The sequence below is a fragment of the Arachis stenosperma genome, chromosome 8 (genome assembly GCF_014773155.1).
Source record: "Arachis stenosperma cultivar V10309 chromosome 8, arast.V10309.gnm1.PFL2, whole genome shotgun sequence".
NCBI lineage: Eukaryota > Viridiplantae > Streptophyta > Magnoliopsida > Fabales > Fabaceae > Arachis > Arachis stenosperma.
This window is the reverse complement of record NC_080384.1, coordinates 41,965,978-41,985,038: the sequence shown is the minus strand read 5'-3', so window position 1 is coordinate 41,985,038 and position 19,061 is coordinate 41,965,978. Positions and strand designations below refer to the sequence as shown.

Genomic DNA, 19,061 nt, shown 5'->3' with positions numbered 1-19,061 from the left:
CACAAAATTAATAACACTGATGCATACAAAATTAATGCTAGATGTTCATTATTGTAATTAATAAAATAGTAAAAATTTAATGCCAATAGATATGGACTCATATATCCGTAGGTGCTTTTTCAATTTGGATCAAAGAAAAAAAATTACACTACCAAAATGTTTGCTTCAGATAATATAAATCTAAAAATAAAAAAGTTGACAAATTGTTTGCTAATAATGGTTTAGAATATTCGACAAGTCAATCTTCTTTTATAGTTACTTTACTTAACATAAGTAACCGTAGCGCAAAGAATTACTTATAGAAGCCAAATTTCGTGCATAAGCGCCGTAACAAAATACAAGCTACAAAATACAATCATAAGAACAAAGTTTTATTCCACTATGTAAATTTGGCTACATAAATTAAATAATCAATATTATTGTTGTAGGTGTGAGAGGGAAGGAATAAGCAAGTTTAGAACAGGAATAAGTGAAGAGAATGAGCCAAAAAGGTCAACTTTTATTATGACACACTATGTCACACACTACAATAACTAACTGCATCTATATATATACTATGCTAACCCGAGCTAACTAAACCTAACTAATTATAAATACAACTAATAACAGTGTGTTATATCAAGTAATAATTATTGAAGCCTATAATGTATCATATGTATATTAAAACAGATTACGCATAAATTTTTTGTCTTTTTCTATTTTTCACTTCCTCTTTACCTTTTATTTCATACACACTTCTATCTGAATGTTTTTTTTTCACATGTTTGAATACCTAATACAAAATTCTACTATTTTTTTACTAATATGTACTACTCTAATTTTTTATTTTTTATTTTTGTTTTTTATTTTTGTTTATATGTATTTGACTACTCTTCAATCTCACTATCTTTATTTCTACTACACTTAACTTATATTTTTATTAGTATCTTTTATCATCCAACAATATTATTTGAAGTATATCATATTAAGCATCAAAATAACAAATAAAGCAAACCACTATACCAATCAACATTCATCTCCTTTGTATAACAACTATCTATTAGGAATTACTATCAAAGATAAATCATTTTAAAAAAGGTCAATCCATATAAGGATTATCATGAAACAAACTATTTTTAAAAGATTAAATTAACAGAAAGAGATATTTAAACGGTTATATTTTTAATATGTTCTTTCTTATAAGAATCTTTTTTAAATTTGTCTATTTCTTTTTTTTTATAAATTTTTTTTATTTATTTTATGTTAATTTTTTTTAATTTAACAAAAAATAAACTTTAGACTTTTTATCATAAAAATTCTGTGTTATTTTTTTCAAAAAATTAAACTAATAGAAAAAAAATATATATAGTTATATTTCTAACAACGACAAAGTAACCACAAACTCATCACCAGCACCTTGGCTCGTCTCTTTTTTTTTTTTTTTTGCGGTTATTTCTTTCTCAAGCTTTTTAGCCACACTCGACAAGAGGTGTTGGGGTGAGATGGGAAAATCTACTCAAAATGGTAGTGGTAGATTCAGAGGTGTTCCCTCATTTATCACAATAGGCTTGTGATTATCATAATTCATAATAGTAGGCAGAAAGTCATATGGAGTCGTGTAAGACACACGGTCTCAACTTGAAAGGGTAAGGTTGTGAAAGTTCGAAGATGGGTAACAAAAAACTAGTAATTTGTATTGGAAAATATTCAGGTGTTCCATTTACTTTATTGGAATTTCAATGTTCCATGTACTATTAGGTTTCAAGTTGATTTTGTCTTGTAGCTATTCATAAAAAGACAAAAATAACCCTTCAATCATAAAAAAAAACAAAAGATAACATACATGACTTGAAAAAACGCTGCACAGTAAAACAATGTACAAAAATTTTATTTCTTTATTTATTATAAATTATATTATTTGTGAAGTCTCATAAAAGAAAGAGAATTTTGTTTAGAAAATACTTAAAAATAAAATTATTACTAATAATGTGAGATAAACTTATAAATATAACAAATTTATTAAAAGAAATAACATTTTTTTATATTCTAAAAATTATATATATCATGTTATTTTATATTGATTAAATAATTATGTATCTATTTTATATATTTTTTCTTAATTTAAGAAGTTATGATTTATAAAATTGGCACATTGATTTTAATTGAAAAAAAAATTAAAATCATAAACTTTAATCTTATCTTGTACATAATACATGACAAATTATTAAATTTAATATTTGCAAATATGATAATATTATGTTGTTATAATTTATTTTTTCATTGCTCAAATAAAATTATTCAATTTGAATAATTTATTTTTTATTTTTAAAGGTATAAATGGTAATTATTAATTATAATAAATGATATGTCTAGTAAAAAAAATAATTAAAATTTATTTTACTTCTACTTTTTTAAAATCAAAGTATTATTGATTTTTTAAAAAATCAAATAATTTAATTTTTTAGTAAAATTTTTTGTTTTAAATGCATCTAAATATGTTTAAAATTTAATAAAAATACTTTATTATTTTAAAAAGTGTTTTTTCACTAAAAAAAAATTAATCCAAATAAATACTTTTTTGAGTAATACTACACATCTAAATCTTTTTATGAATCAAGTCTAACCAAATTAAATTATAAGAATTGGAATATATTAGCTATAACTGATTTTTGTTACGTTAAACTAACTTGGTTATACTTGATTAATAAAAATATTTGGATGTATAGTATTATTTTATTTTTTTCTTTAGGTTATTCAATGTATTTAATGTTAATATTATTTCTCTTTAATAAGTATATATAAACTAAAAAAACAATCTCACTTGCCTTACATATAATGATTTTTTTAGTTTTTTCTTATATAATAGTATTTAAATACAGCATGAATATTTTGCTTTAAAAATATTTTTATAATATATGATTGAAATTTGTCTTTTACTATATTATTTTATTTAAAAAAACAAAGAGAAATAAAAGAAAAAACCTGGTGATAAATATTAAATATATCTCTATAATTAAAAATGTTTTTTTTCTTATTCTTTTTAAATTTTCTGTTTCTTTGCATTTGTTTATCTACTTATTTATAATATATTAAAGGTGAAACTAAATATTATTTATTATATATTAAAAGTGAAACTAAATATTATTATCTTAAAAAACTAACACATAATATAAGTAAAAAATATTGCACATGCATCTTAATAGTGAAGTTGACATATTTTTTCTATTCAATATTTTTTTCGTCCATCTTTAATTTACTAATATTAAAATCTTTTTTGTTTCGTTTACTTTTCTTAATTATCATACGGTATGAAAAAAAATATTAATAATAATATTTATTAAAATCTAAATTAAAAGATGATTATTCTAAATAGATTCTAAAAAATCACAACAAAAAAGTTCATATATGCTCATTTATTTCTTTGATAAGAATTATCATTGTTTTTTAAAATGTTAAACTAAATTTTATCATAAAACAAATAGGAGAAAAGACTTAAACAAAATAATATTAATTTAGCACAATTATGATTCTAAAATTTTTTATTTAATCAATTATAAATAGTATAAGTAGATATCTTTAACTTTTAACTTATAAGTGTAAGCAATTAGTTAATATAATTTAACAAAAATAGATTTAATATTTTTTCATATCCTGACCCAACACTATGACCCAGGTCCAAACACATGCTAAAAGGCCCACTCCAAAGAATGACCTTCGCCACCCACCGACCTCTTCTGATTCGACACAGACTCCTTCTCAAAGAAGTCGGGCGGATAGCTGTCAGATAACACTTATTCAAATAAGTAATTATCTCTGAAATCTCTCAATCTACTTCCAAGAGCCATATCCTAACTACCATAAGATAAAGGGACGGTTATCCACCTCCAAAAGTGGAACTACTCCAACGGTAGTTATTGGATCACCATTATAAATACACTGACACCCCTCAGGTATCTCTAAGTTCCAATACTCTCTAAACCTGCTTACCCCTTGCTAACTTAAGCATCGGAGTGTCTTTGCAGGTACCACCCCCCATTCTTTCACACATACAACTCATACGGCGGCTCCTAGACGTGAACCAAATTGGAGACCACCTTCCATTGACGTTTGGGCTAATATTTCAAGCCCAATCCACCTATTTCAGATTACCCACGTAACAATATTAATTTTTTCAGATTACCAATAATATTAATGATGCACAAAATTTATTATTTATTTTTTCTATCAATCCCTTATTACTTATTTATTGTTAATTTTTAAGTTATTTCTTGCAAGTCTTACCCATAAAACTATCCATACCACTATCTTATATCATAATTTAATTAACAAGAATGATGAGATTAGTTTTTTTTCTAAGGCTTATCATTAATTAATTAATTAAAAATATTTTAATAAATTATTTCTTTAATTAACGAATATCAGATAAAATTAATTTATTGTGAAATTCTATATTATCCTTAAAAATTTAGCACAATAAATTTAATACTTATACTTTAAAATGAGTTTAGTTAATAAAATTAAAATATAAGTAATATTGTTCTTGCACAAATTTTTACTAATATTATTATAATAATACTTACTTGAGCAATTAAATTTATTTTTACTAATATTAAAATGGTCATTTTATCCTTTTCTTCATTTTTTTTTTATTTTTTCTCTTTTTTAAATAACTTAATAAAAATAGATTAATATTTAAAACAATTCATATTTAAAATTTTAAAAAATAATATGCATTTAATAAAATAACATGTATTTAATATAATAGAGAAAATTAAATTAAGTAAGTACTATATACAAGAGAAACAAACTAAATTACAAAATAGTATTATCTTATATAATAATAATAATATCCCTGTAAAATAAATAGATAAATAAAGTACATCGTGACAAAGGAAGTCATTTGTTTTAAAGAAACAAAAAGGAGGAAAAAAAAACTAACAGAGACATAAAATGATCAATGAAAATTGGTTAGGAAAAAGAAAAGAAAAGTAAAGAGTGTATCAAAAGGAAACAACACAACACAAGTGCAAGATAGTAATTTCCTCATTCTTTCTGTGGACTAAGGAAACAATTTGTCTCTGTTGTATGGTGCTCTCCAAAATAGCAAAACTACTCAATATATATCTGTTCAATCTTAGCCTTCTAATTATTTTATTATATATCTTAATGCTAAAAAAGATTGAAATATCAATGTAGTAAAAAAGTACTATGGTACATGTGAAAACCTTCCTTTAGTATTTAGTATTTTCTAAGTACATGGGAAAAAGTACCAACACCTGGATTCGCAGTTGAAAGCGATCCCTGATAGTAAAACACTTTGTAGTAATAAAAAATAACTATAGGGAAATGGAATGGAAATTATAAAAATAAAACTAAACTCCCAACTCCAAAACCAACAGTGTGCATTTGATATTTTGTTGACTAATCGGACAGAAAAGGCAGAAAGAGAGAATGGTAAAAAATTAACAGCAATATCTATCTATCAGTATGTATGAGTATGTGTGCTAAATGTAAGAAACACTAAACACGCTCACCCACGCAAATGCTGTATATGCAGCCAAGTTTCATAGATCTACTGCTCGTTTATTGAAGCAAGTGAAAAAAAAAACCAATAAAAAATAATATAACATAAAAATATTAATGTATACTTTAATAACACAAGTTACGAATTAAAGATTTTATTTTCTATCAGTTATAATAATATTTAAACTTAAGATTTTATGTATATTATTTAAATTTTAAAAATAATTAATAAAATTTTAAATACATAATTTGTTATGTATTTTATTTAATAATTTAATATATAAAAATTAGTTTAACATATAAAATATATTAAATTAAGATTAAATAATAAATATAATTAATTAAATTTAAAAAATTAGTTTATGAGGGCATAATAAATTAATATTATTTACAGCTTTATCTTTAAAAGATATTAGATATGTAATATATTGTTTTTATATCTGAGTGATTGTCTTGAATGTGAACATTTATAGGTGAGTGACGCAAAAGATGGACGCAACACAATAATGTTCTCTAAACTTCTATCCCCATCTTTTGCATATATATGTGACTGTGGTTGCTATCTCTATCTCTTGGGAGACAACCAGCAATGCTTCAATGACTCCAACATTGGATTGCCTTTGTTCCGCTAATTTATTTACTTCTTTCTTGGAGAGGGTAATTTCTTTAGTACTTTAATTTCCACATGTATTTGCATTTTCTTTTTTCTTTTAAAAAGAATTTGAGTTTTAATTTTTATCATGTTTGTGCTTAGAGTTTTATTATGAGTTATTGGGTATTTAACAGTTACATATTTAGAAAAATCTAATATATTTTATTTGAATAACTATAAAAGAAACTAAAACTTGTATAAAATTAAAGATATAACAAAATCACAAAAAAAATCAAGAAATTAAAAGTTAAAATCACAATTTAATTGTGAACTATGATAACCAAAAATGGTTTTAGACAAATTTTTAATACATACAAATAATAAAAATTCTGGAATTGTTAGAACGATAGCATCTTCTATGTACTATTAAAAGATTGAGTAGACTCTTTTTTTGCAATCTATCATTTTTCTTGAATATAATTTTAACAAATTATATTTGTCTATGTTTTAAACTTTTATATCACCGGTCAATTTTGATCTAATAAAAAAAGTATATCAAATAATCTTTTGTTGATTTAAAATTTTATAGACATGATTTACATAATTAATTTGGGTTGGTCGAGTAGTTAGTTCACTCATCCGCTTAAGTAAGTGTCAGGCCTTTAAATGAAACTCTGATTTGCGACGAATTAGTCCTTATCCTGTTGGACTAGGAGATATTGTGAACAACCAAAAATAGAGACATGATTTCCGTGTATATAAAGCTTCAAATTCAATGATGGAATTTTCTAAAAAATTACTCTTAAAAAAAGTTATTCAATGATATAATATTACCTACCTTAAACTTATACTGGTATCATTTGTTGATCCTAGTTTATTTTTAAAGATATCGTAATTAATAATAACTAAAAGTAATATAATTGTAAAACAAACTAATTAATAAACTATTAGAGTTAGAAATAAATTAAATAAGAAACGGAAAGAAATTAAATGAATATACAAATAGTTAGAATTATATATATAATCTAGAGACTTGTTGTTATTTAATTAGTTGTAAATCATTCAAACTTACACCACAGAATAATTTTTTATATATTTTGAATTTTGTTGTTTCAATCAATAAATGACTTATGAAATTGAACATATAGATCAATTACGTGAATTGTTATAAAATTTGGAAGTGCTTTTCTGTTTTATCGCGTGCCATTTTATTTTGATGTATAATATAATTTTAAATGTAAGTGAGTATGAATTATTCGGTTATATACCTATATTCCAAACTTTCTTAAACATGGTAGGTTTCACTATTAAAATAATATAAAATAATTCAATAATTAAAAATAAAAAATATTATATATACACAAAAAATAACCACCGAATTAATCATTATTTATTTATTTATTTATAAATACATGTATTGTATAATTTATTTTGAATATATTTTATATATTTTTAATTAATTTTTCTATATATATAGTATAATTGTTAAAAAAAATTATCGAGAATGTTTAATTTATATATTTGATCTTATATCAATTTTGTTAGAAAAAAAAATAAAAATGAGCAGGCAAAACATTGCACAATCAAAACTTAAAAAAGTTCACATATAAAATCCAAAAACTAACGTCTAAATTCATATGGCTCAATTTTATTTTATATATATAGAATTTTAATATAAAACCATTTTACACTTATATTCAATCATATAAAGTTATATTAACAAAAAGAAGTATTTTTTATATAATACATACCTTCTCACTGCACAAAAATTAAAGTCATATATATATATATAAAGAACCTAAGGATGAAAGCATATCTAAACATTCACAATGACAGACCCACATTATTCCAATCTATACGCTTCATCAGGAAGGTTCAACTTCATGCCCCTCCACCCTCATTACTTCCCTTCTTCTTCCTCCTCCTCCTCTTCTTCTTCTTTCATTTCTAATCAAAATTCCATTAACACTTCCCTCTTCTCATCACCATCGTATCCTCTCTATTTCTCAAACACCAGATTATTCTCCGTCCAATTGGAACCACTCTCTTCATCATCTTCTTCTTCCGTGGCCCCACTGCCTCCTCCTCCTTCTTCCCCTCCTCTCATACAAGCCCTTCCTTTCATAAATACCAACAGCAGTGATCAAGAAGTAGTGGTGGACAAGATGAGAAAAGACAACAACAAAAAAGATGAAGAGAATCTTTTGGTTGATGATGATTATGATGATAACGAAGGTGTTGCCGTAGCGCTACGAATAGGGCTTCCTAATAGCGTGTCTGATAATACTTCCGGTATTGATGATCGGCAAAAGAAGAAGAAGATCTCATCAAACTCAGAAGAAATTGTGGGAGAAAAAGATGAAGTGATGAGCGTGGTTTCAGAGCATCAGCCTTTGTTGTTAGAGAGATTGAACAATAACAAGACACAGTTTCAGTATTGGATTCCCACAGCTTCTCAGATTCTCATTGGTCCTACTCAGTTCTCATGCCCAGTCTGCTCCAAGACTTTCAACCGATACAATAATCTTCAGGTCAGAGTTTTTGTCAATAATACATCCAGTGAAATAGAATTTTCGAGTCCTTGTTGTCACTGTAAATTTGGGCGTCATATAAACACTTCATTAATCATCTTGGATTGATCGAGTGATTAGCTCACTCGTCTATCTAAATAAGTGTCAAAGATTTAAATTTCGTTTTATGCATGTAACAATCAATTGTTCAATAACAAATCTTTAAATAAAATCTTAATTTGTAATAGATTAATTCTTCTTGACTTATGAAGTCAAAAAATATCGTAAAAAAATCAAAATAATTATAATAATTTCATTGAATCTAGAATATAAATGGCATTTCTTAAAATATATAATAGTCATTTGGTTAGTATTAAATATATTTAAACTTTTTTTATTATTTTAAAAGGCATTTTTCATCGCATTATTAGCCATAACTTTAGTTTTCTATAATTTACTTTCATGTATTCTTAATTAATTAAGATTTTGTTAATTGGTTTACCTTACTCTCTTTTTCTGCCGGTGTTTGATCATTTTTGGAGTCATACATGCATATTCCTTTTGCATATGTCATAACTAATATGGTAGTAAGACTACTATATATGTATATTGATCAGTTTTTCTTTTTGTTTTTGGTTTAAGAAATCAATTCAAACTTCTGATGAATTTTTCCATCTTATGTCAAAACTAGAATATTGTGTCTGCATAAGACTAATAAAAACTAAGACATAATTAATAAGCAGACTACTCCAGTTGTTCCTAAAATACAATTTTGTAAATTTAATGGAACCTAACATCTATCTGTCAAGAATTAAGGGTCGGTCCATTTTAACCCCCGCCCCCCTTTTTTCTCTCGATGAGAAAAAAAAATTAGTCATCAGTCCCACTTCCCCATGATGACATTATGTGAATTAAAAATAAGTAGAATCAAGAAAAAAAAAAAAACTTCGATTTGGATATCTGACCTACTTATTTGTACAGATTGTACGAACTTGCCACCCTATTGTGGAAAGGACTATAAATTAAATATTATGATTATTGTTTGACTGATAAATCATGTTATTAATTAAACCTTTGAAAATTCAAATTGCCTTGCTTGTTCTTGTTAATATTTTATAGTATTGTACTTTGTTATTCATTTCAAGGGCAGTTTGAAAGATGAAATAATTAATATATGACTTTGTGTTAGGTAGTTAATTTGTTGCTTCTTGTTTTATTATCACTCAAACCATGATTTTCCCATTTTACTTAACAATAAACTATTCTTTCATTCGATTTGTTTTCGTTGTTTAATTATCATTCGCCAATGCTATATGCTCTCCATATTTTTATGCTAGCTAAATTGATAGTCATAAAAATTGCTGGTCCCTCAACCTTTTTCTTATCATTATCACTTAAGATTTTCTTATCTCCAGTGAAATAAAATAGTTAGGGACTTTAATAAAAAGAATACTAAAACATATCTATAATATATTGCAACTGAGTTTAGAGTTTAATAATATATATTTCATATTTTACTTGAGCTCAATGCATATCTCGTATTTAACTTTTATCCCCTCTTAGTTACTCCTTTCGGAATCTTTCCATTTGAAGGTGTAGGGGGGCGAGTTTCAACTTTCACATAATCCATAGTTATGCTGCTTCCTATTAGAGCAACTTAGTGAGTTAATGCCTTAAATTAAGTTTCATGACTGAGCCTGATTATAAAAGTTTTTCTATGTCGGTATAGACTATAAAAATTTGTTTCCTCAGTATCTATATATAGTTTCATATTTTGTATCAACAAAAGTACATATTTTATATTATACTTATTTTCTTATTTTTCACTTTTTTATGTAGTTCTCAATATAACATTCAAGTTCTAGTTTTCTGCTCGTACATTTAGTTGACAGTGATTATATATATCTCATGTAAGTATAGATATCTCACACATTATCAATAGTAGTTGTCCTTTTCATTAGATGTCGGTAGTTGTTAATGTTATTGATACAGTATTATTGTACACCAAGGCTCAGTTTGATTACTATCTTAGAAATAAATGTATAAACACCATTGCAGAAATATTTAATAGTATTGAAATACATTAAAACAAAACAGTAATACTAGATACACAATAACTCAACTTCCTTCATTTAGCATAACATATTCATAATATTTATAGTTATATATTTATTACATTTAAAATAATATAATTATTTTAATAATAATTAATAAATATTAAATACATAAATTAATTTTATAATTAAATTTAATCAAAGTTTTTTTTATTAGCATGAGGACCTGCGGTTGTACGGGATTACAGTTTTATAAACATATTAAAAAATAAACTATTCAATATATTTAAAATATTTTAGACAAAAAATCATACCTAATTATCTCAATATTATAGTTTAAAAAAATCATAATAATTTGATTGTCATTATAGAAAAAGAAAAAACAAAGTCAAATACTTTACATTTGTTTAGAGCAACTATTCACACCATATAACAAAAGATTATATAGATTAAGTCACACATTCATTTCAAAATTTGTAGTAATCTTTAATTCCTCAACATCAAACTTTCAATTTTTTGATCCTCCTGACTCAAGTAATAACTTAGCAAACTGATACGGGATATAGCGTAAAAAAAATAAATTAAAAAAAAAATTAAAATAATTAATAAATATAAAACTATCATTATGCATCATAAAACTATCATTGTTAAATTTAATGTGTTTCTAAAAAGAAACAACATGAATGTTTGTGTTTTCATTGTGAGTTTTGCTAGGTATACAATAATTTTTGTAAATAATATGAATAATAAATTTTAAAATTAACTTAATAAATAAAAAATGCTCTACTTCCAAATTACTTTCTAAACCTTAATATTAAAATAATCATTTACATATCTAGTGAATTGAACATCCAGTCATTGTTAATTATGCATGAGTAAATCAAATTAAAAGAAATAATCATTCAATTAAAAATAATGAACATAATCATCTGTATACTTATTAAACTAAACATCACATATATCCATTGTTCACATTATTTAATATTTTCGTTATCTACCTATACTTTTCCTTTCATTGTTTAAACTAAAGATGATATATAGATTATTTCTGAATTCTGTGATTGCTTTATAGATGCATATGTGGGGACATGGATCTCAATACAGAAAGGGACCAGATTCTCTAAAAGGAACACAACCAACAGCAATGCTAAGGCTTCCATGCTTCTGTTGTGCGCCAGGTTGCAAGCACAACATAGACCACCCAAGAGCGAGGCCTCTCAAGGACTTCAGAACCCTCCAAACGCATTACAAGCGAAAGCACGGAGTAAAACCCTACGCTTGCCGGAAATGTGGCAAGCCCTTCGCCGTGAAAGGCGATTGGCGGACGCATGAGAAGAACTGCGGCAAGATCTGGTATTGTTTGTGTGGGTCTGATTTCAAGCATAAGAGGTCCCTGAAGGATCATGTCAAAGCCTTTGGCCATGGACATGGTGCTTTTGGTATTGATTGCATGCAAGAAGAGGATGAAGCAGCTTCCGAAGTTGAACATGATGGTGATTGCTCCTTGTAGAACCTGGAATAATTAAACCCAAGTTTACATATCATATATTACGTAATATGTATAAATGATTGTAATAGACTATTGTATAATGATACCCTTCTTATTTACCTTGCTCAAATTAGTGCTTTTTTTCTTGGAATAAATTATTGTTTTTATTCGTGAAATTTGACAACAGAAAATTTGTTTATAATCGAAAGAAATTAATTTTGTATCACGAAAGATAAATATATTATTATTATACATTTTTATTCGTAAAAATTTAAAATACTGATAATTTTATTTATAAAGAAAATTAACATTTTAATATTTTTATTACACAAACATATTTTTTATTGGTACAAAATTGGTTTCTATCATCACAAATAAACATTCTAAACTTTTATCAATGTAAACAATAAGTTATTCTTTGTTCTTACACTTTTTTGAAAGGGGTTACAGTTGATTTGGAAAAAATAAATCGAAAATGAAAAAAAATATATGTAATAAAAACAGTAACCAAATTTAAAGAAAATAATGAACGTATATTAAGTATAAGAAGAAGAAAATCGAAGTATAAGAGCTAAGGATTTTCGATCACCTATACAATTAGGTGTTGGTTCAGTCAGTCACAGATAGAAAGTATATAGAGAAGAATGAAAGAAAATAACATAAAAAAGAATACTTACATTGTATAATACTTTGTTCTTTGTTCCTTGTTCCTTCCTCATTATTTGTTGCTCTTCTCCCCTAATTAGTTAGGCTTCTTGCATTTGAGTGTCTCTCTCTGGCTTCTTTTTTTCTATCTGTATTATATTACATGTTTTAGTACAAAATAAGTTTGTCTTTCAAAAATTTTAAATTGGTTATATTAGTCCTTTAAAATATTTTTTAATTAAATTTATTTTTTAAAAATTTTAAACTGATCATATTAGTCTTTCTATTACTTATGGTTGATATGGCACATTAAGTAATACAAATGTACACACCTAATTTTAATTACTTATTAACATGATAAATTTATAGAATTAAATTAAATTAACTCTGAACTAAAGAATTTTAATGCCTCAAAATCTCTTTAATTTATGGTTGATTTGATCTAATTTTATAAATTTATCATGTTAGCAGTAGCCAATTAAAATTTTTAGATATATATTGTGGTCAATGTAATCACTTAACATTCTATATCAGTAAATTTTGAAACTATCAATAATAAAAGTACTAATTTAACTAATTTAAAATTTTTAAAAAATAAATTAATTAAAAAAATTCTTTCTAATACTAATTTATAGAATGAGTAATTTTTTTTTTCTTACATTTTTTTCATATACAAATAAGGGTAGTGCATACTTATATATTTCAACAAATTTTTGTAAAGCCACTGTTACATATAAAAAGCAAATCACAAATCCTTCTACTAAGTGATAGAAAAGAAGGGTCATTAGTAAAATGCGAAAATGAATTTACCCATAAAAAAAAAATCCGAAAACGAAGAAGAAGAAAACTTATTGAAGGATTACATGTCATTTTATTGTTTGAAAAAGTTATACTTCCATAGAGAAATGAGAGAATACAATGGATTTAAGTATTTAACTGGCCATCAAAGTCCGAGTAATATGGATATATAAGTTTTTGGGGGTCAGAATGGATTATTATTTAGTAAATCCACAATAGCCACACGGCAAGATCCAAGATGGTTAATTCAGTTTGTTGGCCTGCAAAGCATATTGTGATAATTCTCATTCTAGCATTTCCAAAAACACGTGTAGCCGAAGCCGCATGTCCAAAGATAGAAACCCAAAACCTTGTGTGTATTTTCTGATGGGCTTAAGCATTCAAATATCTTCGAGCCCAACAGGAACAAAAATAAATAAATAAATAAAATTCTTTCCAAAAAGCATCTATCCAGCACCATTAATGAGTATTGTGTGTATCATTCGAGCCAATGGTGGTGGTGACTGGTGAATCTTAAAATAATATAGTGTAGGACTATGCTATGAATATCATTCAAGATAGGACTCAAATGTCACTATTTGAGGACATGTTTTTTATTTTTTTTTGTTGCCTCAATAATTGAAGTTGCAAGTATGTAGTGCATTCTTTGAGTCTTGATGATTCTTCTATGTCATTCCTCTTCTGATTTAGATCGCCAGTTGCCAGAGCATCATCATCTAAATTACCAACACCAACCAATTCTTTTCCGCTAATTATTCGATATTTTTAGTATTCTGACGATGATGATGTTGTGGGTAATAAGTAGTCAATGTTGCGAAGTAATTTTAGTTAATATTAGCAACTAATCACTCACCATATATTGAAAATAGATTATATGTTTTGTGTGCTGCCTTGTCCCTTAATCAAGTTTCCAATATAGTTAAATCATATGTTTTCCTCATAATTCATAATTGCTAATAATCATTTAGGTTGTTCCCATGGAAAATAGTAAGGATATTATTAGGAGTATATGAGTAAGCATCATTAGCCAGGAGACATGAATGCTAATTAACAGTGTTAAATGTTGGGCATCAAAAAACAGTATTAAATGTCCCATAACAGGAAGAAAATCTACATGATCCAAATTAATTAGGATACCGCTAGGGAGACAATGAAATATGTATACAATGTATACAATGGGCCGTTTATTAAGCCCGATTAATATTAATAGAAAGAATTAATCCATTAATAACCCTAATCCTATTATGCCTGTTCAGATTAACATACCACCCAATTTTTCATATTTTCACTTTTTCCTTAAATCACCCAACCCTTATTTTTGCTGTTCCCCCCCTCCCCCAACACCCAAACCCTCCCAATCTTTACACACACCCGTTACGGCGAGAAGCCTGAGAACCTCTCAAGTTGCAACCGAGGAAGGTCACCCTGAACGCAATACTCATCGTTGGCATCAAGGATGGCGGCCCTCTCTGCTGAACATCCGGCCGTCTCTGCAACCGAGTCACAGGGCGCGACGCCCGACCAGGAACGCAACCAAGGAGCCCTCACCGACGAACCGAGTTGCAGCAAAATTCTCCTCACGTGGGCGCTTTCCTCTCCATAGCAGCGGTGCAGCCGACTCGAGAAAACAGCCGTCTGATGGTCAACAGTTCACCGGAAACACAATAAATATCATCTCTGAAAGAATCCTAACCATCCAATGTAAGTGGGTTTAGTATTCATGTTTCAATTGATAATCGCTCTTGCATGTTTGAATGTAGATAGATTTTGTTGATTAAATCCTTGATTACCCATGGTGAACAAGCCGTGGTTGCTATTTTTCTAATTATTCAAATTTTTCTATTTGATTATTTTTCTATTTATTGAATTTAACTAATGCTTCCAGATACATGAGCAGGATAAGTACACAATATAAGTTTTTTTTTAATGATGTGTGCCTCAGGCAGCAAAAACAATCAATATCCCAAATTCAAGGCTTCAACAAGACAGGCGTCCAAACCCTGTGGTTTAGTGTTCATTAGATAGTAAACAGTAATGGCATTCAAGATCTTAATTGAATTCAAGTGGAATGATATACATATCGTCAATCAAATTTCTTGGCTTGTTAGCTGTGCCTCTTATTATCATTGTTGCTATTGATATCATTTTACTCTTTCAAACGCCATAATTGAGAGAGAACAAAAACAACTTATAGTGATTAAATTCTTTATTTTTGTTATATGTATGTGGACCAAATGGCATCAGGATATCATAGCAAAGGTTGCTATTAATATGCCATATAAGTCATTCTTTGCAATATGTCTCATTAAATGCATGAGTTTTGAGTAACTAAGAAGAAATCACATATATGTATGTATCTATAATTCATGGTAGCTTATTTTACCTGCAGCTTTACATGAAGTAAATTTCTTTCAGACTCTCAAAGAGAAGTCAGATTAACTCATTCCACCAACTTTCATACTTGCCTTATGGTTGTTTAATTGCTAGGTTGCAAAACTATGATTTCACTGTCTTGTCTCTGTTTACTTGCTCTGTCTATTGTCTAGCTAGTTTCATCTCTCATTTTTTATTAAAAATAACAAATTTATTATACTAACTACTACCAAATAGGTTATTAAATTACTTATTAAATTGGGATACTTTGTTTTGATAGACCGTGTATGATATGTGGTTGTGTTTGGGTGTTTGTAATTGATGGTTGTGCTCCTCCTCATGGGTTGTTAATAATTTTATTTGTAGAACTTGGATGGTCGCTTTGATAGCAGATTGGATGGTTGAATTTCGTATTTGCTGCTATGTCTTCATGAGTTAGTTTTTTTTATCTCATTTATAGATGGTTACAAAAGGAAAATGTGAGGTTTGATCTTCATGAGTGATCGTCTTTGAATTATGTCACTATATATATTATGAGATCATTTTTTATTGTTAAATGCTCCTGAAATTGATTTTGAGCATCTTGGATTGTTGCTAGAATGAGGATAGAATGAGAGTCGAGTGTTAGAAACGAGGAAATTTTATTTTATTTCTTTCCCTTAATTAATTAGTACTTGCATATATCGTTGTTGTTGGTATTAGATGTATTCCTTTTTTTTGTATTTGTTACTAACTCGATGTACACATGATGAGATCAATTATATGTCGGATGGTTAGTTTTTCAGGCAATTGGATGGTCATTTTTCATAATGGAGATTGCTTTTGATTTGATTGTAGTGACAGCACCTTTTTAAAAGGTAATGCTAAAGAGTCTTTTTCTATGTAAACTAGTGTATATATGGTGCTGAAAAGCAGGTTTTAGTCTTAGATATTCAGTCCTGACGTTTACTGAAACAGATGGTTACTTTAATTCATTTGTGGTGGTTATTTTTTGCTGTAGCCATTGTTTGGTAATAATATGTTGTTGTGCTGTGTCTTATTTACCATGCTCATTGTTGTGTTATAATTGGTTGATTTGGTCTAAATCCAGTTAAATTCTTGCTGAAGATTTCCTTTCTCTATGGGGCTGCTATTTTTTTATTAGCAGCTGGAATGAATACAATTTTTATGTCTAAACTGAAAAGAATATTCACTTGGATTGCAGAGAACCTATTGAGTGAGTATTTATTCACGGTGATCATACATTCTCCAGTCCAAGCTATAAATCAGATGGGTAAAAAGGAAGTGAGATCACCATTCTCGGCTCCGAGCACGAGGACGTTGAAATAGCGTACAGAAGGATTGCCAAAAGGGAGAAAGTTCAAAAGAAAAAAACTTAGCATACTTAAGATAACGTACTTGATAAGATTTGAATTTACCTTATATACTAGTTAGAGTCTTTGGAATTTATTATGACACATTGGGATGACATTTTTGTGGTGGAGCCCTTTTTTTTTAGAACTTATGTGAATCTGTTGGTGTAAAAGAATTCAAGCATGACACTGACGAGTGAGTCGAAAATGACCATCTATTTTCTTATGAAAGTAACCATCTAGATACATGGTGAACCGAACATCCAGTATATATTTCTTAATACAGGGATCTCTTTTGTATTTCAAGCTGACATTACTTGAATCTGATAAGTGTTGACTTCATTATCACTGTTCTTGAACCAATATACTATAATTGTTTTGAGTACCTGCTACAGTTACAAGGGTTGAATACCCGAAAACAACCATCCACGTATACAGTTACAGTAAACATCCGATTTCATACATAAATGAACATTCAACACATATAAGTAAAGATAAACATGTAACTACTATCTAAAGCGACTAGCTGCACACCGAATGAAATTAATCAAGCTATACAACAAAGCATCAGAACTTATCTAGATTAAATTGGTTCATTGAAATTAATCAAGTCTAGTTTCTTGCAACAATTACGAACACGGATACCAATATTTTTAGAGAATAAAGCCGTTGCTAACAACAAAAGCATCACACTTGGCATTTGCGTCTTTGAAAAATATCATCTTCATCTACAATTGCCGACAAATGAATAACTATTGAAATCCTATATCCATGAAGAAAAATATTAAAGGTACTCGAAACATTTCCAACAGATTCTAACTGCTGCCGAATGAGCTTAACAAAGACATGTAACTACAGCTTGTTGGCGCTCATGCCGACAAACCGGAACAGCCAAATTCCATATTTTGAGAGGCCTCCAGAGGAACCACTGCTAAACAACACAAAAAGATGACAACAATTAACTATTTGCATAGTAATGTACTAAATAATCGTGCAAGGTCGGATTAATTTAATCAGTACCGGAGCGACATTTAATTTATTCTCTATCTAGTTTATTCATCATATAAATATAGTTAATCTAATATGCAGGATAAATATTTAGTCAACCATGAATTCATATCTCTTGAATATTTAACAATTATTTTACAGAGAGTCTAAATAACCACATCTCCATTAGCTATATTTTATATTATATACTTCACTAATACGATTCTAGTGGAGCTTTGGAATCATTATCACACGCAAATTCTGCACATATCAAATATACATGACATTGAATTATCACATGCGAATTCTTCGTCCATATAATCATAAAAAGAATTTAATAAAATCATAGAAGTGGTTGCATGTGGAGTGCTTCTGTTGCATCTACTGAAGCATTAAATAAAAAAGCCCCCACTTTCACTAAGTGGAATGAATAAAAATCATAAAAAATAACCATCCGCTATGCATGCCGTCACATAAATTGCTTACCTTGTTGGATTCCTCACCCTCTTCTACGCAATGGTTGGGATCATTGTTATGTGAATTGAAATTTCCGTTACTGACGACCAATAGAACACCACATAGTGGTTGAATGAAATTCAATTCCATTTTGCTCTTCCGAGGTGTGATGGACGTCACAAACCTGACTCCACTTGTAATCCCTAACTTGTGAATGCCGACGTCGCAAGGAAGACGCAAGCCGGCAGCGACGGAATGCCTAAAGATAACAAAATTTAAGATAAATGCTGCCCAAACATAGGA

The 19,061-nt window shown here is 27.8% G+C and overlaps 1 protein-coding gene across 1 annotated transcript; it reads left to right on the top strand.

Moving 5' to 3' along the window:
* The first annotated feature begins 7,925 nt into the window (after positions 1–7,925).
* Positions 7,926–12,290, top strand: LOC130944128 (zinc finger protein WIP2-like). Its single transcript, XM_057872296.1, has 2 exons — positions 7,926–8,625; positions 11,731–12,290. The coding sequence occupies exons 1-2, from the start codon at positions 7,978–7,980 to the stop codon at positions 12,166–12,168; spliced, it is 1,086 nt and encodes a 361-aa protein (XP_057728279.1). The 5' UTR covers positions 7,926–7,977; the 3' UTR covers positions 12,169–12,290.
* Positions 12,291–19,061: the final 6,771 nt, after the last annotated feature.